Below are 26,571 nucleotides of genomic sequence, written 5' to 3' on the forward strand. Positions count from 1 at the left end.
TGCATGAAAAACGGCTCTGAAACGTGTAGGACTCTGCTTTGGAGACGGGTTGAAATACCGGTTAACTTTAACCGGTAAATCAACTCTGGCGCTTTCCAATTGCAGCCTTAAACGTTTAGAAAGCGAAAAAAAACGGCAATATACCGTTTAAGACCTGCAGTGAGAAAGGGGCATAAATGTCTTTTCATAAGCTGTCCAAAATCTGTTGCTTTACAATGTTTACTTTCATACTGACATACCTCCCAACTGTCACGATTCCGTCGGGACAGTCCCGATTTTCGGGTCCTGTCCCGACGTCCCACCCGCGGCAGGCATTGTCCCGCTGCGGGGGGTGGCAGTTGGGAGACCCCACAATCTAGTAGAATAGACGCTGTGCGCATGCGCACAGCGTCTATTCTCGTATGAAAATGAGGTCGCGGCTAATTAGCATAAGCCGCGCCCTCATTTGCATACGCCCCGCCCCCTTTTCGGGCGCTATTTCCTCCGGACGGAAGTTGGGAGGTATGCAGTTCAAAGTCTACTGTGTCAGCTTTGTGTAATACTACAGATGGGAGGCCACTACCTCGCACATTACACTTCCTGATTCATTCTGCTGAGAGCATGAGGGGAGAGGAGCTTTGCACATGGACACAGGGATTTTCCCTGTTTGGGATATTGGTGGCAAGTTATATAGTAATAAAGCAAACATGGAAAGTGATGTGCGGGCTGAAGGTGCACATCCTGTCCCAATGGTGGAAGACAGATCTCAGACAGTATGGACGCTGGGCAGGTAATGTAACAATTCTGTCTCACACAGTACTCTGTTAGTGAAGTACTGGCTGGTCATAAGAAGTAATTATGTGGCGTTAGAGATCTGCAGCATACAGTATCCCCATTCCTCAATTTTATGTATCCAGAATAATTTTGTGTATCCCCACTATGTACTAACAGTCCTATGCAGGAGAAAACTCCTGCATATGGCAAATTAATGATGCAGATTGCAGTCCCCATTATTATCAATGGGGACTATAGTCTGGGCCCTATGTACAGTACCAAACTCCAAAAAACAAAGCTTTTCGGATTTAATGACTTTAAGCCTATGGAGGCAATCTCAAAGAGGGATCTTATGATAAAATATATAAAAATAGGACACATAAAGGATAGTGAAGAAACTAGCGCTGGAATACACTTTAGAAGCAGAATCCCAATTTCTATGTGAGTCCTTTGGAGTGAGACTGATCATATGAACTAAGGGCCTTATTCTAGTTCACTCTTTCTGACAAAATCCTTCTTAGATGGGCAGAACCATGTGCACTGCAGGTGGGGCAGATATAACATGCGCAGAGAGAGTTAGATTTGGGTGGGGTTTTCTTTAAAGTGAGATCTATATTGCAGTGTAGAAATAAAGCAGCCAGTATTTTCCCTGCACAGAAACAAAATAACTTACCCAAATTTGCCTCTAAGAGTGAACTAGAATAAGGCCCTAACATTCTTTTTCTTGCACTCTTGCACAATAAGGTTTCTTTAGATCTTCTAAATAGGTGACTGACTTCAAAGGTTACACACTTCAAGCATCATATATAATACACTTACATAACATTTCATACTCGAGTACACGTAAAGGTATCTTTTTTCTCAAAGACGAATTCATCTAAAAATAATGCTTGATATATAAGTAGAGGTAATCACTTACATAATCATTCTGCCCCAAGTGCATGTAATGGTTTCTTTATACCTGGACCCGGACACCTTAACATGGACACTCTCCATAAATTCAAGCAGGCAACAGGGTTTATTGACAGAAAATAAAATAAAAAATCACCTTCCACTTTAACACCACTTTAATCAGTTACCAGGCTTAATTAATCTGCCCCACTTTTTTTATTACTTTTGAAAATGCTGATATACCCAGGATTATGAACTCGTTGCCTGTGGCATTGCAGTCAGACACTCTATTCCCTATTCATTCCTTGGGAACTAAAGAATTCAAACTATCTGTAGCACAGTTTGTACAATGCTTTGTGGGGAAAAATTATCAGCATTGCAGTTGAGTAGATCTATGTAATGTGTGACTGCTTGGGTTTGGAGGAGGCTGCACACTACATAGATCTGCTCAATTGCAAGATATTTTCCTTTTGCAAAGTACAAGTACTGTAGCATCATATAGTTATAAATCTCATAGTTTTTATGCAGAATGAAATAGCTCAATGAGTAGGGTGTTTGCCCATACTTCCCATACTGTCCCAACTTTTTTTTCAGCTGTCCCACCTGCGGGCAGCAGTGTCCCGTGGTGGTGGTGGGGATGTTGGGAATCTCCCTGTCACTCCCTGCTCTGCTTGGCAGAGCAGCATACGCTAATTTGTAGTTCTCTCTGAATGTAAGTAGGGGAACAGTAGCAGATTTCAGAGACTCACATTTTTTATCACAATAGGTTTCTGTGCGGCTGCTATTCCTGAGATGTACCAATCTATGGAAGACAAAGCATTCCGGAGCTGGGCCACAGTAGCTAACACCATCTTTAGATGGCATTAGCCATTGTAGCCTATGGGCTGTCTACAGCAAAAGTTACTGAGAGAGGGGTGCACAGTAGCACAGCCAGCAACCAGACAAGAAAGTGATTGCATCGCCTTCTCTTGTGGTCCCTATAAATCTAAATATCTCTGCACATGTTACATAAACCCCCACCTACAGTACAATATGGTTTTGCCCATTTGTGTGCTTTTTTTGCTTTGTTAACAAAGCTGAATCAGGGCCTATGGACAATGTTAAATGCTTGAATACATAGACCGCCAATTTTACTTTAATTTACTTTTGTGCATATTAGGCTGTGCTCAATGCATACTGTATCTCATGCTTCCGTATTGTTTTGCAGTGGTCACAGGTGCTACAGATGGCATAGGTAAAGCATATGCTCAGGAGGTAAGCATGTTGTTATTACAGCTATCTAGGATGTCAATGATCACTGGGTGAGTTAAAAGGGTGGGTACAAATGAGATACAAGAACAAGACATTAACATTTCAAGTAAAATCACACTCCACTCTACCCATATGAATAACAGAAAATGAAGAATTATATATAATACCTACTGTATGTTTCTGGAAGATAAACTGACGCTTCGTCATTTTAACAAATACTATTGGCTGATTTTGCAGCTTGCCAAGCGGGGTCTGGACATTGTGCTGATAAGTCGAACCTTGGACAAGCTGCAGAAGGTGGCTACAGAAATAGGTAAAGGAATTCATCCTGTGAAATCAGACATACAGTACGGGGCTTTACAATGAATGGATCTGCAAGAAAAAGTTTCCTTAGCTTGAAATGATATTTATCAGGACCTATAGGGATAGTGAAAGCATGTTTTCCATATTGCCCTGTATGCTACGTACATTCTAAAAGTGATTATTTATTCCCACCAGCATAGGGAGATGGGAGCATGTCATATCACTGGGGTGTACTATATGCTGATACCCTCTCACAGCTCAGATGTAATTCTCCCCTAATGCTCCTCGCACATACTGTATAATGTTTTCACAATCCTGACCAGTTCTCTTAGCACCAGTAAGAGGGAAGCTCTTACCATTGTTTCTTGTTAACTCTCTGTCCAGTCGCTAACAAATATGACATTATGCAAAAAACAGATATTGTGCTGATTCTGAGTTGGATGCAAAGTGGCTGTAATTGAAATTGTGTATCCTGATTTAAGGAGCTGATGTTCCCACTACAACGGCAGCACTTTCGTATCCATAGTTACACCTCTTCAAAGTAATGGTCCTGCACACGTAGCGATCCCCGGGCATTTTCTTAGCGATCTCATTAGATCACTTAGAAGATTGCCTTACATTGTTCTGAGTTTAGGGTCACTGCGATAGCGGTGAGCGGCCCCTCACGTCGCTATCGCCTTGGCGATTAATATCCAGCATGCTTGATACATCTAGTTAATAGTCGGGGACAAGGCCAGTGTTCTCAGCGGAAAACACTGGCACTGACATCATATAGCACACATCGCTGGCACATCACTGTGTGCTGAGTGATCATGCTGAGAGTTCTGAGCGATCAACCATGTCTCAGAATGCTCAGCAGGGGGGGGTGGTATATTTCCCCGACTGCACAGCGTGGGGAGCGCAATGAAGCCCCTTGCGGGCTTGCTGCGCGCCACGCTGCAGGCACGGTGGCGAGCTTGCCACCTATTTTATTCTCCCTCTATGGGGGGCGTGAACCCGCACGAGGGAGCAGTCGGGATTCCAACGTTGGAGGATTAACTGTCGGAATCCCGACTGTCGGGGAGCCGTCCGGCACCCCAGCAGGGTCGCTATGTGTGCAGGGCCCATAACTGTTAAGGTAACACAGAATATCAAGGGAAAGATAACAATTGTGCGCTGTTGGTTATACCAAAGGGTTAGTGTAAATGGGGGGTCTTATTCGTGACTGAATCATTCACATAAAGTGGCAACACAAATTGCAGTGTTGTATAGACTGGGGAAATAAAAAGGAGTAATGCTTTCCCTTTTGGGCCTTATCTTCACCTGTTTCAGGCTATCATCATATGTATAGGTATAAAAAAATATGTAAGGAATCAATAGCATGATTGGTTGTGAATACTGGATGCTATTGGTGGGGTATCATTGTTATGCAATACTTACTGTTTATTACAGAGAAAGAGTTTGGGCGCAAGACTAGGATTATTCAAATGGATTTTACAAATGAAACACATATCTACCAGGCACTTCAAGAGAAACTGAAAGGACTGGAGATTGGAATCCTGGGTAATAACAATGTTAATTGTTCTATAATACTGTATAAGTCTAAAACAATAATGAGAGGAAGCGCTCCATAGTGCATGAATCAGTTTAAAAAAAGTTTTATTGAAGGTAAAAACAACAAAGTACTGTCAGCATGTTTGTACCTTCAATAAAACTTTTTAAAACTGATTCATGCACTGTGGAGCGCTCCCTCTCATTATTGTTTTAGACAAGCACCTGTTGGATTCGGGATAGCCTCGGTGAGGTAGAGAGTTTGAGCTGCCGGGTATATTGGAACCTGAGTGCTTACAAAAGGATCCATAAGTGGAAGAACACTGTGTGGTACATGCAGTCATATTGGACACTGGTCTTTATACTCCTGAGATTTTGCGCACTGTTATTTGTTAAACATCATAGCATCTGATGTGTGTGACCTCTAGCATGTATATACATCACATTTCAAAACTTACAAACTAAACCTGAAATAAAGACTCGGAGACTTAGGTTTGGCAGAAATTGTTAGCTGATTTATTTTAGCACTTTTAAGCTAGATTAATTTATTAATAATTAATTAATTAATGGTGGCCCAGAAAGAATGGCTAATTAACTAAGCTCCACCCACACAATCTGCATACATAATCAAGCCTACCCTAACAAGCGGTATCCGCTCGACCTACTGCATAATACTACCCACCCATCTGATGGGTTCGCTGCCCCCTGAGCGGGAGATCGAGCGAAGGCCTAAGCCAATGAGAGGCGAGCGCACCGAAAAGCAAACATATACGTAGCATCATCATTTGAATAAGAACTAATTCTATTCACCTGCCGTTCTTTCCTGCCGTTCTTTCCTGCCTATCAGCCAACGCGATTAACACCCACCCAACCATAATAACACAAGGGAGGGAGGGCGGGAAAACTTTCAGGAAAGAGAGAAATACTCCTCCCTTTTCTGCCCTGATATCCCAGCTAACACTGCCCTTCCCTAAGTCCTTATTGGACCACCGAGGCACATGCTTCCCTAGGTCACACAACAGTCTTGGATGTTTAACCCACTCCATGCCTATTGCAGACATTACGTTATTCTGTATTTAAATACTGTATAAGTATAAACATATACAGTTGTGCTCATAAATTTACATACCCTAGCAGAATTTGTGATTTTCTGGCCATTTGTCAGAGAATATGAATGATAACTCACAAACTTTTCTTTCACTTGTGGTTAGTGGTTGGGTGAAGCCATTTATTGTCAAACAACTGTGTTTACTCTTTTTAAATCATAATGACAACAGAAACTACCCAAATGACCCTGATCAAAAGTTTACATACCCTGGAGATTTGGGCCTGATAACATGCACACAAGTTGACACAAACGGGTTTGAATGGCTACTAAAGGTAACCATCCTCACCTGTGATCTGTTTGCTTGTTATCAGTGTGTGTGTATAAAAGGTCAGTGATTTTCTGGTCTCCTGAAAGACCCTTGCATATTTCATCCACTGCTGCACTGACGTGTCTGGATTCTGAATCATGGGGAAAGCAAAACAATTGTCAAAGGATCTGTGGGAAAAGGTAATTGAATTGTATAAAACTGGACAGGGATATAAAAAGATATCCAAGCAATTGAGAATGCCAATCAGCAGTGTTCAAACTCTAATTAAGAAGTATGTGTATATATATATATATATATATATATATATATATATATATATATATATATATATATATATATATATATATATATATATATATATATATATATATATATATATATATATATATATAGTGATTCATTGTGCCCTACAGGCGCTCTTCACACCCTTAACCTGTGAACGCGTTTGAGGGAAATATGGTGACTATTATATGGAGGCTTGGGTGGGTTGGGTGCGTTAGTACTGCGGGTGAGGGAGATGCGTTGTTGCCGTGGGTGGGTGCAGGGGGGTGTTGTGGTGGAGGTGGAGGTGGGCCGGGTGGGGGGGTGTAGTGTGCATGCTCCCTTGGTACTTACTCGGCCATCGTTGCCATTGCCATCGATGGCAATTCTGCAACTGGCCATCGATAGTGCTAAACTATGTAATGGATGACCCTCGATATTTTTACATATTGATGGTCATCCATTGTGTTTGATTGGCCTGTGTGGCAATCAAATCACGGGAGCGGGTTGTTTTGTGGGTGTCGGGGGGCGGGGCTATGCTCCGTGTCCCGGCACTTTAAACAAAAAAAAGCCCCAGCAAAACATTGGTGTGCTGTCCCATCGATGGAGGGAAACCATCTGGTTCTCCTCCATCGATGGCAAAAGTATTTGACATCGGTCATGAACCATCGATGATTTCGAAGCATTGATGGTCGATGAGCAAAGTACAACATTCCATCGATGGTGTTAAACTATGCAATGGATGACCATCAATGTTTTTACAGATTGATGGTCATCCAAATAAATAATTAAATAAATCCATTGATTTTGACTTATTGGCCTGTGGGCCAATCAGAATACGGGGACGAGGCTTCACATGCATCCTGGGCGGAGCTATGCTCCGTGTCTCAGGAAAAAGAAAAACTATTTGTTTAAGCTTGCCATCGATGGTGGGAAACCATCTGGCTCTCCCCCATCGATGTCAAAACTATTCGACATCAGCCAAAAACCATTGATGGTCAATGGTCATCCCTAATGTCCCTGTATGCTCACTGTGCTGGGAGCGGTGGTTTGTGGTCCGGGATGAGCGAAGTCACTGAGTGACACAGCGGCAGGAGAGAGAGAGACCCGGCGGTGGCACACACATCTGAAGGACACAGCCAGCAGCACACAGACACAGGCTGCAAATACTTGGTTAATGCAGGGGTGATGGGAGTGACAGTGCAGCACTAGGGCATATGGGGAAAACGCACATTGCCTTCCCCGGCTGCATTACTGGGATGGGGGCGGGGTGGATGGTTGGTTAGGGGCAGGGAGTGGTTGCTATGGTCAATATCCCATCCTAAATAGAACTCCCATCTTATTAAAGTTACCCCTAAGTTGCCAAGTTGGTTTAGCCTTTTAAGTTATTGCTGCTTTAAATTGCTGGAGACACAACAATTCATGCAACCTGCAAGCTATTACAGAAAGTCGTCTTTCTTTTTTTTTTAAATTGAGTAATTTTTTATTGACAGAAATGAGAACAGTGCACATCTGTACTTTTGACATACATAGAGTATTGAGCAAGTGTGAAGAAACAGGGCAAACAAAAAAAAGGAACAATAAGATATATCAGTCGACAATAAACAAATGTAAACCTTTCAGTGGTAACCATGTTATAGTTTGTTCTTGTCCATCACTACCACTCTCTCTTATGGGATTAGGAACGATACAGAGTATGCATATGGATCGGTTACATGTTAAATTTTCTTCCCAATGAACATAACACAGTACCCATAACATAGAGTACTATCCCGCCACCCCCCGAACAAGTAACAAAGGAAGAGAAATTGAAAGAGACAGCTAGAAAAGAAAAAGAAAGAATTGCAATAAAATTACCATAAAATACAATATAAAGAGGGGCACTGCACACTTATCAGGTTATTATTTCCAACATGTACAGTAGGTGAAGTAAGATGTGGTTCTGTTTAGACCATGCTGGGGAGAGGATAGGTGAGCAATGAGAATGCTTATAGTGGGTATTAATGCGTAGACAGATTCTGCTGGGGATCAACGGACAGGGCAAATCTAGAGGAGGTCCATCTACTCCACTTAGCTATATAGGGGACTAGTGAGCCCCTTGATCTGTAGGTGAATCTCTCGTGGCCCGTGACCTCATTGACAAGGGATCTCCAGCTGTATATGTGTGAGACATCAAACCATTTCCTTGCAATCGGGACCTTCGCCAGGGCAGTCAGGCAGAGAACATACTTGTATATAGGGGGGCGAGTGGGACTCTTTGAGGTCAAGAGCAAACATACAATATCTGGGGTCCATGGGGGGAAGAGATGGTTCAGTGATAATTATGTCAGCCCAGACCGCCTCCCAGAAGGCCAGGACCGGCGGGCAGGACCACAGCATGTGCCAGATGTCCGTGCCGGGCGAGGCACACCTAGACTGGAGAGCAATAGGCCCTGTGCATTACATAGAATGAAATTTGCTGGTATTTCAGACAGGGGGTGGCATATCTGACTGAATTAAGGATCTCGGCCCACTGCTCTCCATCTAATGGCCCAATGCTGAGCTCCCATTTGGACTTGAGGGGGTCGAGGCTGTCGGTGTCTATCCGACTAACAATACCCCTATATATGGTGGAGACTTGTTTCGTGGAGGCCAAGTTTTAAAGTAGGGTCCTGATAGGGGAGTCAGAGGTAGAGGGGGGGGGATTCTTTAAACTGAGCTTGGGCTGCATGTCTAAGCTGTAAGTAGTGATAGAAGGATCTGTTGGGTATTTGAAATTCCCCAGATAGTTGCTGAAATGTTTTTATTGTACCCCCAAGGAATAGCTGGGAGACGGATATGAGTCCCGTCTTTAACCAAAAACCATCAGAGGAGAGCTGCTTAAACTCAGGGTACGCCTTGTTGTACCATAGGGGAGTCTCCCCATCTACCCCAGCCCAACCGCCAATCCTATGGGCCTGCCGCCATACAAGTAGTGCCTGTCTAAAGAGAGGGAAGAGGGTGGGCGTGAAAGGAGAGGAAAGAAGAAACTGAAGGGGGGGGGGGGGGGGGAGACGGGACCCCACACACTCGGCATAGGAAGACACACAGAAAGTCGTCTTTCTCTATATTTAGCAAGTATGGATTTGCATTTGTTCCTACTACTTGCAGTCTATTATATTAGCAACATTATCTTATAGGTGTTACTGATAGGGAGAGATTGACTTTGCCCTTAGAACTAGTCTCAGTAGAAGAAAGATAACTACAGTATACAGAATGAGTAAAGACGTTCTACAGTCAGTAAATAGTCCAAGGTTGCATAAGGATAAGAGAGACAGCAATACAGTTAAAACAAGATGTGATCACTAGCAAAAAAGGAGAGTCAAGGTCAATAAGTAAAGTGAACACAGAGAAAGGGGGTAATTCTGATTGACTCTCATTTCTGCGGGTTCGGCCCTATCCCAATGTTTGTGGGACTGCGCATGTGCATGGTCTGTTATGCGCAAATGCCGCTCCCCTTTGTGAATGGCTTCTGCGTCTTGTATAGTTGATGAGTTGTTCGCAAGGTGCAGGTCTGTCCGGTTGTGGATGGTGGCGGGGACGGGGGTCACACATGGGAGCATTTTATGGGCCCCCCATTAAAAAATGTTGGGCGTTCCCATGGACACACGGGGGCTGGGTCTTAAGGCACCCATACACCTTAATGATATTGGGCCCCAACACACAATCTCAATGGGCCATGCGACAGATCATATCATTGTGCGTAATGTCATTATGATGCGTGGCCACATTGATCGAGAGGTTGGTCCTCATGCTGCACGTCTGATCCATCGGCTTTCATTGCGGTCGTAAGCAGATCGTATGTGCTTTTTAAGCACATACGATCGCTAGTTCAACCACTCTATGACCTGCATATGATCATGTTGTATGCAGGGCATCCTGAAGTATGGCCAGCTTTAGGATACAGCTTGGAACAGTAATGCACGCAGGAGGTGTGACGCTTCCTGGTGCATTACCTTATTAGTGCTACTGTTGCTCCTCCGTACACATCCAATTGGTCTGGGTTGTGTGGATATAAAATATACAAGCTGATATATCAGAATCCCGACAACTATTTTTATAATTAGTACATACATGACACTGTGTTCCTTCTTACATTTCCTAAAAGCACAAGAGTTTAAAATCATAGATCATATGCATGATTATTAATGCTTATTATTATTATTATTATTATTATTATTATTATTATTATTATTATTATTATTATGGTAAACTTATTGGAATATGGTTTTGTTTATTTTAACAGTAAACAATGTAGGCATGAAGCTATCTGACATTCCTGTTAAATTTCTGGACACCCCTAATCTTGACAAGGTAAATTCTATCCCATTCCATTCCTATTACATTTTGTGCATGATTGGGCCTTGAGCATGCACCTGTGTGTTTATCGTTTGTGAGGGGTGCTATTACTAGTGACCGGGGTGGGGGTGGGGGGGGGTGTTCCAGTGCCAGTGACCACGTGGGGGGGGGGGGGTGTGTCTGGTAGCAGCAGTGCTAATGACCCGGGGAGGGGTAGTGATAGCGCTACTGACCTGGGCACTGCATACCCAGCTTCGGTGCTGCGCTCGCCAGCACTATTTCCGACCTGAAGCAGTCGCAGGTGACGTGATGACGTCAACAATAAGCGACCGGCCGCGGACATATTTTCTGTGGGCAGATCAGCCAGACGGCAGCCCAGGGGGGGAGGCGGCGGCCCGGCCAGGATATAGCAGCCACATGTGGTCCGGCCCACTGGGAAATGGCCCGGTTTCCCGGTGGCCCAATCCGCCCCTGCCTGCCAGTGACAAAGAACTGCCTGGTTGCGGACACTAGTGGCTGTAACCTTGAATGAAGGTTCACTGGCCCATGTGTCCTCTGCATTGCAGCAAGGATGTCATATGCAGTGGCCGCCGGTACATGCGCCCCCCCCCCATCCCCTCCCACCACCCGGCGGACTCACCTGTCCTCGGCGGTGGCGGCGGCCAGTCCTCTCGGCGGTGAGACGGGTGAGTGACATCTGCTTTCTACCTGCAGGCGCCGAACTCCGCGCTGCTGCATCTCCTCTCCAGGGCCCTACATGTATGTGATTGGACAGCGGATCCAGCACTGGATCTGCTGGCCCAATCACATCTGGGGGCATGCGTTTATACTGGTGCCCCTGTCATTGCGGCATCAGTATAAGTGCCGCTTCCCCATTCATTTTCAATGGGCTTTTACAGCCCATTGCTGCACCCTGCCCCCTGCCCACCCCTACCCGCCCCCCGCTGCCCGGAGTTTTAATGTTAACAGCGGGAGGCACCTCTCCCGCTGCCTCCCACCCTCACATGCAGCAGTGGGAGGCAGCCGGAGAGGTAGAAATGATGAAAATAATAAAAGAAGATATATAAATATCTTCTTTTTATTATTTTCATCATTATGATGCCGTTACTTATGGCCATAAATAAGCGAAGAACCTCGCTAAAAATGCTAAATTTTATTGCAATTTTCATTAAATTGGGAGTTTGATTTGTGCACCGGCAACTTTGACTTTGTGCGCAGTTCTACTGAAAGGTCTCTGCATGGTCGCACCTCTCAATTGGTGTGCACCCCAGGACCCCACCCCTGTTCTTTAAATCATTCTCCCCAACACCCTTCTGTATTTGTGGATTTCTTTAAATAATTAGATAATCCATTTATCTTGATTCCGACTATTAATGGTGAGTAGTCATAATTGTATCTATAATATACATTGATCACATTCATTTCCATTCTCATTAGATGCTGGACAATATAATAAACTGCAATGTACAGTCGGTAATACAGGTAACTTTTTCTATCGGTACGATTTGTGTTGTATGAGTAGCATTCGCCCGGCTACCCCATTGTTAATTATCGCATATGCACTAACATACGCATTTATATGCGCAAAGGACAGCTCTTCCAATAAGAACGATAAGAGCTGTCCTTTGCTAAGCAGCTCTGGAACTGGACTTCTTGATTTGAGACCCGGGAGTGATGGCGCCGGTCGTGGGGCATGCTGGGAGATATTCCTAAGGGATCTCTCATAAACCATGGTGGAGAGAAACCCATAGGCTTCTATAGAGTAACGCCAGCTTTTCTGGTGTTACCCTATATTGCAAAAACCCAGTGTTTGGGTTTTAGTGTATGGGAAAATGCGGTATACAGTAAATCCTGATAACAGGTTTTTTACCGCATTTTCCTTTAGTACATCTCCCCCCTAGATATGTACAGTTATGCTCAAGTGTTACCAATAATAGGTAGTCCCCCACACCCCCAGAAGAGTGGCCATAACGAGGTGTGCAGGATGTGGAGAGATCACTGAGAATTGTGTCTCCATTGTATTGGGACAGAGTTAAATGATGCACCTGCGTATGCAGGTAGTCCTCTGCCTGCTTGGACGGGCAAATGACAACACACGCCCATACCCAAGTTTGCATCAGAAGTCCAGGCTTACTTTTACCTACAAACAGAGGAAAAATCAATCGATGGTGAGTGACAATCAAATGATTTTTCCTCTGTGTAGCTGCATGTATGTCGCGGGGATTCGGTCGGCGGATTGGGTGTGCGTTCAGGGGGGCAGTGGTTTCCTGCTTTCTAGGAGGCGAATATACACTGGTTTGAATTTCCCCCAGAGTGCACACTAGAGATTTGCAGATCTAATGATTGTTCTTGCACTTCTAATCACCTCTAAATCAGATTAGCAGATTGTGGAATGTTACTCTGGGGATAGATATTAAATACATTCCACGCGTACAGTAACAACGTTACACAGCAATTATTTTTAATCATGGGGAATTATTTATTACTACTCTTCCCATTGTGGCAATAAATAAAACTGTTCTAAATTGCCACTTAACCCAGCACAGAGCTGCCATAGTATTTATTGTAATAATGAAGTTATTTGTTCTATAGTGTTTTTGTACTATTAACACTAACTTTTGCAAAGAAATAGACAAGCGTTCACCAGCAAAACTAAAGAAAGGTATTACTGGCTGGAAATCGGGATACGGTCATTAGGTCGACAAGCATTGGGTCGACAAGCATTGGGTTGACACCATTAGGTCGACATGCAGAAAGGTTAACATGGGTCTAGGTTGACATGGGTCTAGGTCGAGCGGTCATTAGGTCGACACAAACATTAGGTTGACATAGGCATGGTTGACAGTCAATAGGTCGACGTGGGTTTTTCACTGTTTTTTGAGCCGACATGTGCCGACAGGCAGTATTTTATAACCTACCATCCACTAGGGCGTGATGGGAGAATAAAATAGTGTCCCGAGCGTGGCAAGCCATGCGAGGGGACGCGGTGCTATGTTTCAGTGGTTATGTCGACTGTGTAAAACAGGGATAGGGAACCTTTGGCTCTCCAGCTGTTGTTGAACTACATATCCCAGCGTGACCTGCAACAATTTTAGCATGGCCACATAGCAAAACTGTAGCAGGACATGCTGGGATATGTAGTTCAACAACAGCTGAAGGTTCCCCATCTCTGGTGTAGAAATTCTGGACAAAAAAATGTGAAAAACCCCATGTTGACTTTTTGACTGTCGACCTTCCCCATGTCGACCTAACGCTTGTGTCGACCTAATGACCCTGTCGACCTAACCCATGTACACCTACAGTCATGGCAACCTTTGTGCATCTCAACCTTAATGCATGTCGACCTAATGGTGTCAACCTAATGCTTGTCGACCAGACTAGCAATCAGGTCTGAACAACCCCTTATATTTTCAGCCACTGCATACACAGCCATGAAACCATTGACGTCACTGATAACTGATATTATTAAGTGTGTATACACTCTCTCGTTTGACCAGCAGTGATTATAGTCAGCTGACTCGGAACCATACCCCTGATCCAAGCAAGCTTAAAGGCTTGTGACCAGTGGTGGCTCCAGAGGAGGGACTGCAGCACAGATCAAAAGTCAAATAGCCAGTGAGTCAGTTTGGAATGGCAGTTGCTGTGGCTCCCCTATTTGAATCCTTCGGAGCCACTTGTGACCAACCTAAGATAGAAATGTAATAGTGGAGCTATTGTCAGTCACATAAATATGGTGTTTGCTCAAAATGAGCCCTTCCTCTTTTTATGACACATTACAAAGTCTGTCAGTTTGTTTCCTGTGTCATCTGCTGAGTTTTTGACAGAAACATGTAATTCTTTATCATTGTTTCAGATGACGCGGATTATTCTTCCTCAAATGGTGCAAAGGTAAAACTGTGATAGTGACTAAGGGGCAGATTTATTAAGTCTGGAGAAGTGATAATGCACCAGCCAATCAGCTCCTCACTCTAAAGTTACAGCCTGGGCGTGGAAATGGCAATTGGGAGCAAATTGGCTGGTGCATTATCACCGGCCACTTTATCACTTCACCAGGCTTATAAAATCTGCCCCTAAGCAGGCAGAACTATAAATAACACATTTGCATGTGTGCAGGTTGGATAACAATCATTTTCATTGCGTCCGAGGCTTTAACTTTTTATGATACTATTTTTTCCCCTTAGGAAGAAGGGCCTAATTATTAATCTTTCCTCAGAAGCTGGAAATAGGCCTTTACTAAAGGGAATCATATATAGCGCTACCAAGGTATGGATGAGGACCTTTACAATGAATCCTTTTAGTAGACTGACAAATTAATTTACCTACTTTTATAACGTTCATATGTGTTTTATCCAAATTTGTCAGAATACAAGACAAGACATCTGTTACAGTGAATTGCCTTTTTTTGAAGATTGCATGTTATTGGAATCCTAGCACATTTAATAATCTGCATGGAGGGTTTCCTTTACAGGGTTAGTATTAAAAGAAATGAGACCAAATTCAGGAAAAAATATTTATGCTTGGAAGGCATCCTGGAAGTCCTTTTCCGGAACACCCTCCAAGCAGCGTGTCAAAACCACTTTGACCTCTGCTACGGTCCTTTGAGGGCTGTCTTCAGGAAAAAGTCAGCCGGGGCCAGATCGGGACTGTAGAGGGGCTGGAGAAGCATTGCGATGCCATTTCGGCCGAGGAGTAACTCTGGGAGGCAATAGAGTCATCTGCTGCCGGGCTCCTGCTCCCAAGGGGGTACCTCCCCTTCCCTGCAAGTTTGAATCAGTTAATTGAAAGCCGCTGATATCACTTCTTTGGCTAATTCCCCCTCCTGGGAGGACCATAGATTTTACAGAATCTTTATTTTAAACATAATATTCATGCATGCATGCACCAATATTTATCTCCCCTCCGGGTAACTGGGACGAACTTACGCCGCTGCGTTCCGGGCCAGGCAGTTGTGGACTATGAAGGTAGTGCGGCTTGGTGCATTGTCATGATGCAGCGTCCAATTGGCGGCAATGATCCCGAACACTTTCTGGATCATGGCTAATGGTCTCCATAGCTGATTTTCGAAGTTCAACACAGAATTTTAATGGTGTAGTGCTGTTCAATAGAACGTTGCATTTTTAAGCTTTAACCGAGCCTTGGAACAGGGGTCCACTAAAACCATGATATGAACCGCACGGAAGCTCGTACGTGACTGACGCTCAGTGCATGTTTAAGCTGACGCCCCCCTCCATCGAACCACCTGTTTTTGTTTGCCGTACATTTGCGTCAGAAACAAATAGGTCTCATTACTTTTTATACAAACCCTGTATATGTAATGGGCTAATCTGGTCATATTCATACAGAGTGAGCTGTGTTCATTACAAAGAAGTGAGCAGCCATTTTATTTGATTGGCATGTTGTGCATAGTGAAAATAAAGGCTGGAATGGGATTTGTCCTTTTTATTTTCCTTTTTATGTGGGGAAAAAAAGCAAATAGATTTTGTAATAAAACAGCATAAAGCAGAAAATCTAGAAATTTGAGAGGAAATCCCATTCCACCTATACTCTTTACTAACCATGAGACATCCAATACGAAGACGGAATGAGAGATCCATTGGTTCAAATGTAACATGTTTCATAGAAGCACATTTATGGAAAGCATGTTATCATAAACAGTGTTGTACCCCTTTCACACTCACAGAGCCGAGTCATACCCTGGAATATGTTCCCAGATGCTACCTGGGAATGTACCCTTTCACACTGCATTCAGACCTAGGATCGACCCGGGACAGCCCCATTTACACTGATCCCGGGAAATCCCTGCAAATACATATGCATGTCATTAGAAATGGACTCTAGGGCTCTGAAAGATGACATCAGCATTTGTGAGCCCAAGAAAGCTCCAATCAGCAGCTTTTTTGAAGTCCTGTGTACCCGATCCCAGGTACAGGACCATTCATACTGACCGCATCCCGTGTCGATTCCGGAATCTACCCAGGTCAGGACCTGGGTAGAAATCCCAGAATGCTCATCCCGGGATATTCTTTCCAGACCCTTTCACACTGAGCTAAATCCCAGGTTGATGTGCGTTCATGTGCAAAAACCCGGGATATTTTTGCAAGTGTGAAAGGGGTATTGGTGGTTTCCCTATTCCCTTGAAAGGCTAATGGGACTACAATAAAAGGTGGTCTATAAACAATACTGTGTACAGACTACATTATCGAATACATTCAATTAACTCACCCCTTCATTGGGGGAGGGAGGGGGGCAACTTGCCCTCACAACAGCATACAAATGCCCCTTATGCATACATTTTGTAAGTCGCCCTATAAGGGTACAAAGATAAAAATATCTGCAAATCTGGCTACATATAAACCACACTTTCTCACAGATAAGAACCTCCCAGCTAACACAATTAACCCCTATATTATTTGTTTTCTTTTTATATCTATGTTGAAAATGGGTTTTATGTAAGGTGACACACATCAGTGATAAATAAGGATATTGTCTTCCCCTAAGTCCTTCAAATTACCTAAAGGGAAGGTTTCTTAAATAAGGGAACCTGATAAGAGCTTTTTAAGGGGTTTATCTTATGAAAAACTGGGCTTTTCCTCCTAATACATACAGTCAGGTCCATAAATATTGGGACATTGACACAATTCTCATATTTTGGACTGTGTAAACCACCACAATGGAGTTGAGATGGACCAAACAAGATGTGCTTTAACTGCAGACTTTCGGCTTTAATTTGAGGGTATTTGCATCCAAATCAGGTGTAGGAATTACAATGGTTTCTATATGTTCCTCCTACTTTTTAAGGGAAGTAATGGGACAAACTAAACAATCCTAAATCAAGCTTTCACTACTTTGTTGCAAATCCTTTGCAGTCAATTACAGCCTGAAGTCTGGAACACATAGACATCACCTGACGCTGGGTTTAATCTCTGGTGATGCTCTGCCAGGCCTCTACTGCAAATGTCTTCAGTTCCTGCTTGTTCTTGGGGCATTTTTCCTTCAGTTTTGTCTTCATCAAGTGAAATGCATGCTCAGTTGGATTCAGGTCAGGTGACTGAACTGGGCATTGCGTAATATTCCACTTATTTGCCTTAAAACACTTAGTTGCTTTTGCAGTTTGCTTCGGGGCATTGTCCATCTGCATTGTGAAGCTCCGTCCAATGCGTTCTGAAGCATCTGACTGAATATGAGCAGATAATATTGCCCGAAACCCTTCAGAATTCATCCTGCTGCTTTTGTCAGCAGTCGCATTGTCAATAAATACAAGAGAACCAGTTTCATTGGCAGCCATACATGCCCACGCCATGACAATATAAGGTGGTATGTTTTGGATCCTGAGCAGTTCCTTTCCTTCTCCATACTACTCTCTTCCCATCACTTTGGTACAAGTTGATCTTTGTCTCATCTTTCCATAGGATGTTCATCCAGAACTGTAAAGGCTTTTTTAGATGTTGTTTGGCAAACTCTAATCTAGTCTTCCTGTTTTTGAGGCTCACCAATGGTTTACGAACCCTCTATATTCACTCTTGTGAAGTCTTCTCTTGATTGTTGACTCTGACACATATATACCTACCTCCCTGGAGAGTGTTCTTGATCTGGCCAACTGTTGTGGAGGGGTTATTCTTCACCAGGGAAATAATTCTTCTCTAATCCACGACAGTTTTCCATGGTCTTCCGGGTCTTTTGGTTTTGCTGAGCTCTCCGATGTGTTCTTTCTTTTTAAGAATGTTCCAAACAGTTGATTTGGCCACACCTAATGTGTTTGCTATCTCTCTGATGTGTTTGTTTTGATTTTTTAGCCTAATGATGGCTTGCTTCACTGATAGTGACAGTTCTTTGGATCTAAAATTGAGAGTCAAACAGCTTCCAAATGCAAATGTCACACCTGGAATCAACTCCAGGCCTTTTACCTGCTTAACTGATGATGAAATAATGAGGGAAAAGCCCACACCTGTCCATGAAATAGGTGTGAGTCGATTGTCCCATTACTTTTGTCCCCTTAAAAAGTGGGAGGCACATATAGAAACCATTGTAATCCGTACACTGTTCACCTGATTTGAATGTAAATTCCCTCAAATTAAAGCTCAAAGTCTGCAGTTACAGCACTAAAGGTGCGTACACACGGGGGTGATTTAGTGCAAAATCACGGGAAATATGGTCGCTGAGCGACCATATTGCCCGCAATGGGAGTGTGCACCGGCGATATATCGCCGGATGCGCGCTCCCGTTTTTGCTCCTGTGGTGATCGCTGGTCGCAGGAACATGCTCCTGCGTCCAGCTGATTACCACTACCGGGCTCCCCCGGCAGTTTCTTTTTCATCAGCGACCATCTCTGGTCGCTGATGTAAAGTAGAAACTGAGCAATATATTGCTCAGCCATATATGGCTGAGCAATATATCTCCCCCGTGTGTACACAGCAATAGTGTTTGGTTTATTTCAAATCCATTGTGGTGGTGTATAGGGCTCAAAATATGAGAATTGTTTTGATGTCCCAATATTTATGGACCTGACTGTATCTCCTTATTACACATTCAAGCAACGCAAGAAGCTTCTCTCTAATATTTTGTTATTTACCAATGCACTTTTAATTATGAAAAAACACTTTTTTTATGTATTTTAACTTCTTCTCTTGCAGGTCTTTGTGGATTTCTTCTCCCGGGGTCTGCATGCAGAATACAAGAATGCAGGAATTACTGTGCAGGTAAAAACCATAGGGTCCATTGTTGGTATTTCTATAAATTTATATTTTGTGTTTCTCAAAAAAAAAATTTTTCAATCACACAGGTAAAGAAATAGCTATATATGTTGAATAACCCCTTATTTTGTTTTGGAACTCACTGAGTTTTTATGTTGGGCTGTGCTGCCACTGAGACAGAAAATGGATACAATTTTTAAGGAAAGAAAAAGGCTGTCATGAGGGTGGAAGAGAAAGTTTGTTTAATAAAAAGTAACTTTTAATTTTTATATCTTAAAATGGCGACATATAAAACACATAACATACATGGGTAGATGACAAGCTAAGGATAAAAAAAGGATTCTTTCCTTTTTTTATCCTTACCTTGTCATCTACCCATGTATGTTATGTGTTTTATATGTCGCTATTTTAAGATATAAAAATTAAAAGTTACTTTTTATTAAACAAACTTTCTCTTAAACAAGTGCGCCAAACCACAAGTCCCAGCATGCGTTGCATAAATGGACCCCCTTAGACTATGATTTTCCCGCCCCCTGTATTTGGGGAACCAGGACTGGCTCAATGAGCCCGGGGCTGGTTATGCTGGGGGGAGATGCCACACCGTTTTTTTGTTTTCTTTTCACTAAATACTGCACACTTCCATGTCTAAAAAAACCGCACATTATCATTACTAAAAACCGCACATCTAAAGATCCCACTAAATCACATGTGAATTCCGACTTTGTCTAAAAAAATCACACCATATTACACTTCACCCATTCCCCCCCCCCCCCTCCCCCCTGTATTTTTGGAACCAGGACCGGTCTAAGAGCCCAGTGCTGGTTCATTACATTCAGAGGGACCTTGAATTTTTTTTAAGCAGCACCAGCTCAAAGAGCCCAGGGCTGGTAATGCTTAGGAGGGGGCATCCCACATGCCATTTTGTACATGTTTTTTTTTTAACTCTTTTACTTTTACACATAGAAGCATCCCACAGATCTGACTGATTGTGTAATGTTTATTGGTCATCCCTGAATGGTTGCAGATACAAATAAATTTACCATCAGAAAATACTAATCCTGAAAACTAAGTAAATAAGTGGCATTCTCTGACACAAAACAGACCTGATCCCATTGGTAACCAGCCGAGTTGCTTATCAGCAAAAGCTGACGATTTTAGTAAATTTCCCTCTAATGCCCTGTACACACAGGGCGATTCTAGCCACAAACACCAGAGATGTGGTTGCTGAGTGACGGTCTTCGGGAACGAGCTCCCGCGACCAGCCTTGTAGTTGTCGCTGGTCGTAGGAGCATGGTCCTGTGACCAGCGGCTTCCCACAGCAGAGTGTCTCATTGTCATCAGTGAACATTGCTTTTCACTGCTGAAAATGGGACACTGGGCTATATGCTCGCTGAGCGAAACATTGCTCAGCGAGCATATCCCCCATTGTGAACAGGACTAAAGAGGTGAATATTTAGTGTGTGTGTTTACAGCACAGTTATGATATAAAAACAATATATTGAGTGAGATGGACATACACCGACGTACACAAACACCTCACATACATGTGAGAGTTTTTTTTTTATTTCTAAGTGGATACATAAGTGAAGAGGAAGAGCTGAATTATATACGATTCTGGGGGTATATTTTTTTAGAGAATTGTCTATCCACCTTAGAAAAGATTTCATCTATTGTAAGGGTTGTTAAGGAGTAGTGAAGTAGATGGTCGGAGAGTGCACATTGAGCATGGAAAGGGCAGAAAATTTCCTAGACAGCAGCTCCGGAGTTCTCCTGATTTTGGGCCTTGGGTAAATACCACTTGGGTTCCTACCTTTATTTGGTAGGGTAGTTTAAATTAGATTCTGGAGGATACAGGGTGTGGAGACTCGCAGAGTGACAGAGTAGACATGGAGCAGGGATTGTTTCTGATGTATTTAAGCTGTAATGAAAAAGGAATACCGTAAATGGTTGGATTGCTGGTCAGGCAAAAGCATGAGAACCTAATTACACTGCAGTCAGAACTGGAAGGGACGCAACGTGGCGCATCTCCATGGCAATAGGGGACTTCTTCCACCATTACCAATATTATTTTCAAGGGGATGCAGTCAAAATACCGACAAGAACAAAATCCCGACAAGGTCAAAATACCGACATATAGAATGTACAGGTGAAACAGTCAACATGTTTTTTTTCACAGTTTTTTGAGCCGACATGTGCCGACAGGTGGTATTTCATGTCCTACCATCCACTAGGGCGTGGTGGGAGAATAAAATATTGTGCCGAGTGCAGCGAGGCACCGTGCCCGAAGCATTGCGAGTGAAGCGAGCAGCTGCGGTCAGAGGCGTAACTAAAGTTTTGAGGGCCCCATAGCAAAATATTGAAAGGGGCCCCCCTCCTGCCAGAGCCACTACAAATGCCCTTTGGGGGGAATGGAAGAAAGAGTGAGGGGAGTGAGCAACAAAGAAGATGTCAGGAAAATAGAGAGAAAAAGAAAGAGGAGGGATAGAGGTGTGGTCAGGGAGAGAATGAGAGAGGGAGAAAGAAAGAGAGAGAGCGAGAGTTAGGGGGGAAATAGAGGATATGGAGAGAGTTAAATATAGAAAAGAGATGAGGTGGAGGGGAAAGAGAGGGGAGGGGGAGACAGAGAGTGAGAGGAGGGGGTGAAAAGAGTAAAGGGGAAGAGGGGTAAGAGAGGGATAGGGAGGAGGGGGGGGGGGGGAGAGAAGGCATTGTGTAATCCCCCCCACAATACAAATGGTGCTGTGTACCTCAATCACCGATGCCTGCCTCATTTTCACTGCCGCCGGCCACTCCTCTTGCTTCTGGTTGCATCTGGGCTCCTGCTCCCACCACCACTAAAGGGGACATAGCCTCTGTACGTGCACTGCAGCACTATTTAAAAATAAACCCGGCAAACGAAAATCAAAGGGTAAATAAGAGAGGGGGGAGGGGTAGCAAGAGAGGGGGAGCTAGAGAGATAGAGTAAAAGAGGTGGGGCTGAGGGGAAAGGAGGAGAGTGAGTGAATGAGAGCAGTTGAAGGAAGAGGGGCTGAGTATGTGTAATTCCCCCCCAGTTCAAGCGGCACTGCGTACCGCATTGTGTATTTCACTTACCACCGAAGTCAGCCCCGGGCCTCCTGCTTCCATTCCTCTGCACAGCTGCTTCAAGGCAGCGCACCGCCGGGTGTACTCTCCTGGACGCCGCACCGGGTCTCCTCATGCAGCATCAGACTCAAGCGTCCTGCTTCAAGGCAGCGCACCGCTGGCGCCGGGTGTCCTGGATGCTGAGCCATGTCTCCTCTGCAAGCTGGCTGCTACTACCGCCGCTGAAGGGGACGGGATGGCTTAACCACTGCCCGCAGGCCATTATATAAAAAAAACTGACAAAATGAAAAGGGTGCAGGGGAATGCCTGCTGGGGCCCCGGGCCCCATAGCAATTGCATCCCCTGCACCCTCTCTAGTTACGCCACTGGCTGCGGTTCACTTCCAACTGTGTCCATGTCGACATTCGGGTAAAAAAACTGTGATGAAACCCATGTCGACCTCACGACCTGTGGATACAAAGTCATGTTGACTGTTTCACCTGTACATTCTATATGTCTGTATTTTGTCCTTGTCGGGATTTTAAATGTCGGGATTTTGACCGTTGGGATTTCATACCAAATCCTTTTCAAGTACCCCCAACTGGTCTGCAGAGTACCCCAGGTTGAGAACCATTGTACTAGATAATACATAGATGAGTTTGTGTAAATGTATATTTTCCATTTTAAGTACAATGCCTATTTATTTCTAACTAATGTTGTTCCTTTTGCAGAGTGTGATGCCATTATTTGTCTCAACAGACATGACCTTTCTTTTGAAACCAAACATTTTTATAAAAACATCTCGGGCATATGCTTGTGAAGCTTTGAATGCTGTTGGTTACACACAAAGAACAAGTGGATGTCTCTCTCACGATCTACAGGTAACACCACCATTGTACTTGGATAAAGAGCTAACATAACACACAAATAATATACATAAATTTATAGGACGTGGATTATGGATTCAGGTGATGCTGTTTTTTCAAAGCATAGACTGCAATAGTAATCTCTTACAGAAATCTTGTATTTCAACCAAGCATCATCTATATAAGTATTATTGAACAATGTTTGTGTGTGTGTGTGTGTATGGATGTTTCATGATGACTGTCAAATGCTTTAAACTTTGCACACTACCTTATCATCTTAAGGGATAATCTATAGGTGGCCATACATCAGAAAGATATTGTACCCAATCATACAATCTCAATCGATTGTAAGATGGATTGTATGCAGATTGTGTGCACATCTTATGTGCACAATCATACAATCCATCAGCAGATGGATTGTATGGATGATTGTATGATGGATTGTATGCAGATTGTGTGCACAGTCATGCAGCAGATGGATTGTATGACTGATTGTATGATGGATTGTGAGTAGATTGTGTGTCCAAAAAGCACCAAGGACTGCCGGGGATTTCAAGGGAAATTGTACACAAGAATGAGCGCAATCGATCTTAAGATCGATCTTTCTGATGTATGGCCAGCTTAAGTTTGAATATGGGTTTAATTCGATGAGCCCTTAACCCTTTGAGTGCCAACATGTCTGAGATGTGCTATATATCCGTTAAATATGCCAGAGTCGCACACATTTAAATTTAAATTAAAAAAAATTGTGTAAAAAAAGATTATATTTCCTATATATAAAGGTAAACATTACAGGTCATTGTGATGAATTAAAATGTTTGCTTGCCAATTTTCACACCTATTTTGACAAATTCCTTTGGCACTCAAAGGGTTAAGGGTGCTGTCAATAAGGGCCCGTGTTATTTCTGTTGTTTTCATGCATTGTGATCGGTCATTGGAAAGCTTATGACTTTAAGAATACAACATAGCCCTGCTAGGATCACCTAAGATACATTGTATGCAAAAGGACCGTATACAATGAATCTTATGCGATCCAGCCTCCTGGCAGCTGCCGGGTGAGAACGTGGTGTACCGCATGTCATACCTCGCACTAGTGGATTGCCGCCTTTAGGGGGTATTCAATGAGTGTCGTGCTCCCGCAGCCATCTCCCGACGGGGGAGATGGCTGCGGGGCCCTATTCAATGCGGTCTTCCCTGACAGCATTGAACAGGGGTTCTCCGCAGAATGAGCCCGACATCACAAACTGTAGGGCTCGTTCTGCCGAGAAAAGCTGGAAATAGTCGAGCTCCCGGCCGAAGCTCGTCTATTTCCGTCCTCAGCTCGCGGCCACGCCCCTTTCTCGCCGCTCGGCGGCCGGGACATTGAATCCCGACCGCCGAGCTCAAGTCAAGCAAAGCGAGAACGGGACAGGGCCGCGGCTGTCAAGCTTGCTCGACAGCCGTACCCCTGACATTGAATACCCCCCTTAGTCTCATTAACTGCAGACAGAGGGTAGATGTATGAAGCCGTGTTAAGGGAGAAGTGATAAAGTGCCTGGTAATTTACCAATGGCCAATCAGCTCCTAAATGTTAAGTTATATTCTGGGTTTAAAAGGGGACAGTCAGGAGCTGATTGGCCGGTGATAAAGTATCAAGCACTTTATAACTTCTCCCTTATCACTGCTTTCCTGACTTCCAGATGTAAAGTTTTTATTATCATTTTTATAGTAGTTATCCTTGGATACTGTATATTCATGATGATTTTTAGCTATGATATCTTAGTAGTCACTCCTTATTAACTTGTTTAGTATTATTTTGTTTTTCTGTTTAGAGTTATGTTACTAGCCTTGTGCCAGACGCACTTTTAAACGCATTTATGTCAAGGAGTTTAGTCGAAAGTAATTTCAAGAAAGCAATGGATAGATACAACAAATACAAGAAAAAGAAATGAGCATGTTCTTGGATCGCACATCTTTAAGGAGTGAATTGTCTTTAAGTGTTTAATAAATGGCATCATTGATTTCTATGTTTTTGTTATACATTGTATTCTCTTAAAATACTGTAACTAAGATATATATACTTTATAATACAAGTTGAGTATCCCTTATCCAAATTATTCTGAAAACCATACATTTGTTGAAAGTGAACAAAAATTTTTTTTTCTTGCTAAAAGCACAACTGGGTACATCTGTAAGGGAAGCGGTCATCTGTCAGATCAGACTTAGGTCGACCCCGGATGAGTTTTTCACTTTTTTTTGAGCCGGCATGTGCCGACAGGCGGTATTTCATGCCCTACCATCCACTAGGGCGTGGTGGGAGAATAAAATAGTGTGCCCGAAGCATAGCGAGCGATGCAACTCCAACTGTGTCCATGACGACTGTGTCGACATTCGGCTAAAAAAAAGTGGAAACCTCATGTCGACCTAATGACTGTCGACCTAAACCCATGTCGACCTTGGCCCATGTTGACCTCAAGTCATGTCGACCTTGGGGTCAGTCGACCTTCCGGGGTCGACCTAATGACTGTAGACCTAAGTCTGTTCTGACAGATGTACCGCTTCCATCTGTAAATGCATTACTGAGGACATGATATGTAACTGGCACTACTGGGGACATCTGTAACAGCACTACTGGGGACATGATATGTAACCGGCACTACTGGGGACATGATATGTAACCGGCACTACTGGGGACATGATATGTAACCGGCACTACTGGGGACATCTATAATAGCACTACTGGGGATTGCATGCGACCTCGCTACCCACCACTGGGGGGGTGGGGGTGTTTAGTCAGGGGGCGGGCAGCAGGGAGACAGACATGCTGTCTGGGCACAAAGCAAGCATTGCAGGTATGGCCAGGACATGAGGCAGCAGTTAGGAAGAGTGGCCTTGATACTACAATGTGCTCCGTGTGTTTTTAATTAGATAGCATCGCATCTAGTTCAAAACGCATGCGATACGCTACAACAGCATCCAATTTGAACTAGATACAATGCAATCTAGTTCAAAAAGTACATGCTGCCCATACTTTTTGTACTTTGCAATGTGATGTGCTCAGGAGCACGCAGCGCATCACATCACATCTCAAGGCAAGGACACACCGTGTATGGGGCACCTTAAGTGAATGGATGTAGCAGATGAGCAATACTCTTCATAGACATATGAATTTGTTATTTGCGGTGTCTCCAGTTAAAGTTGCTAAAGACCAAGTAAATTGCACCTCGCAGTCATTGGCCTGGTCACTTCCATAAACGCCAGCTGCCGCCGCCCCTCCCCATGCAGGCCTCT

At 43.7% G+C, this 26,571-nt stretch overlaps 1 protein-coding gene across 1 annotated transcript; it reads left to right on the forward strand.

Annotated features, from left to right (window-relative positions):
- The first annotated feature begins 483 nt into the window (after window positions 1-483).
- On the forward strand, window positions 484-25,307 carry LOC146074736 (very-long-chain 3-oxoacyl-CoA reductase-like). The gene is made up of 11 exons (XM_083183177.1): window positions 484-769; window positions 2,852-2,898; window positions 3,133-3,208; window positions 4,630-4,740; window positions 10,630-10,697; window positions 12,120-12,164; window positions 14,536-14,570; window positions 14,864-14,945; window positions 19,313-19,378; window positions 23,167-23,316; window positions 25,113-25,307. The coding sequence occupies exons 1-11, from the start codon at window positions 601-603 to the stop codon at window positions 25,230-25,232; spliced, it is 969 nt and encodes a 322-aa protein (XP_083039303.1). The 5' UTR covers window positions 484-600; the 3' UTR covers window positions 25,233-25,307.
- The last annotated feature ends 1,264 nt before the right edge of the window (window positions 25,308-26,571 follow it).

The sequence above is a fragment of the Crinia signifera genome, chromosome 4, assembly GCF_055691185.1.
Source record: "Crinia signifera chromosome 4, ASM5569118v1, whole genome shotgun sequence".
Classification (NCBI taxonomy): domain Eukaryota; kingdom Metazoa; phylum Chordata; class Amphibia; order Anura; family Myobatrachidae; genus Crinia; species Crinia signifera.

Coding starts and splice junctions, on each gene's coding strand:
- LOC146074736 (XM_083183177.1), top strand. CDS start 601: ATGAGGGGAGAGGAGCTTTGCACATGGACACAGGGATTTTCCCTGTTT. Junction 3,209..4,629: donor GAAGGTGGCTACAGAAATAG/GTAAAGGAATTC, acceptor TGTTTATTACAG/AGAAAGAGTTTGGGCGCAAG. Junction 14,946..19,312: donor TCATATATAGCGCTACCAAG/GTATGGATGAGG, acceptor CTTCTCTTGCAG/GTCTTTGTGGATTTCTTCTC.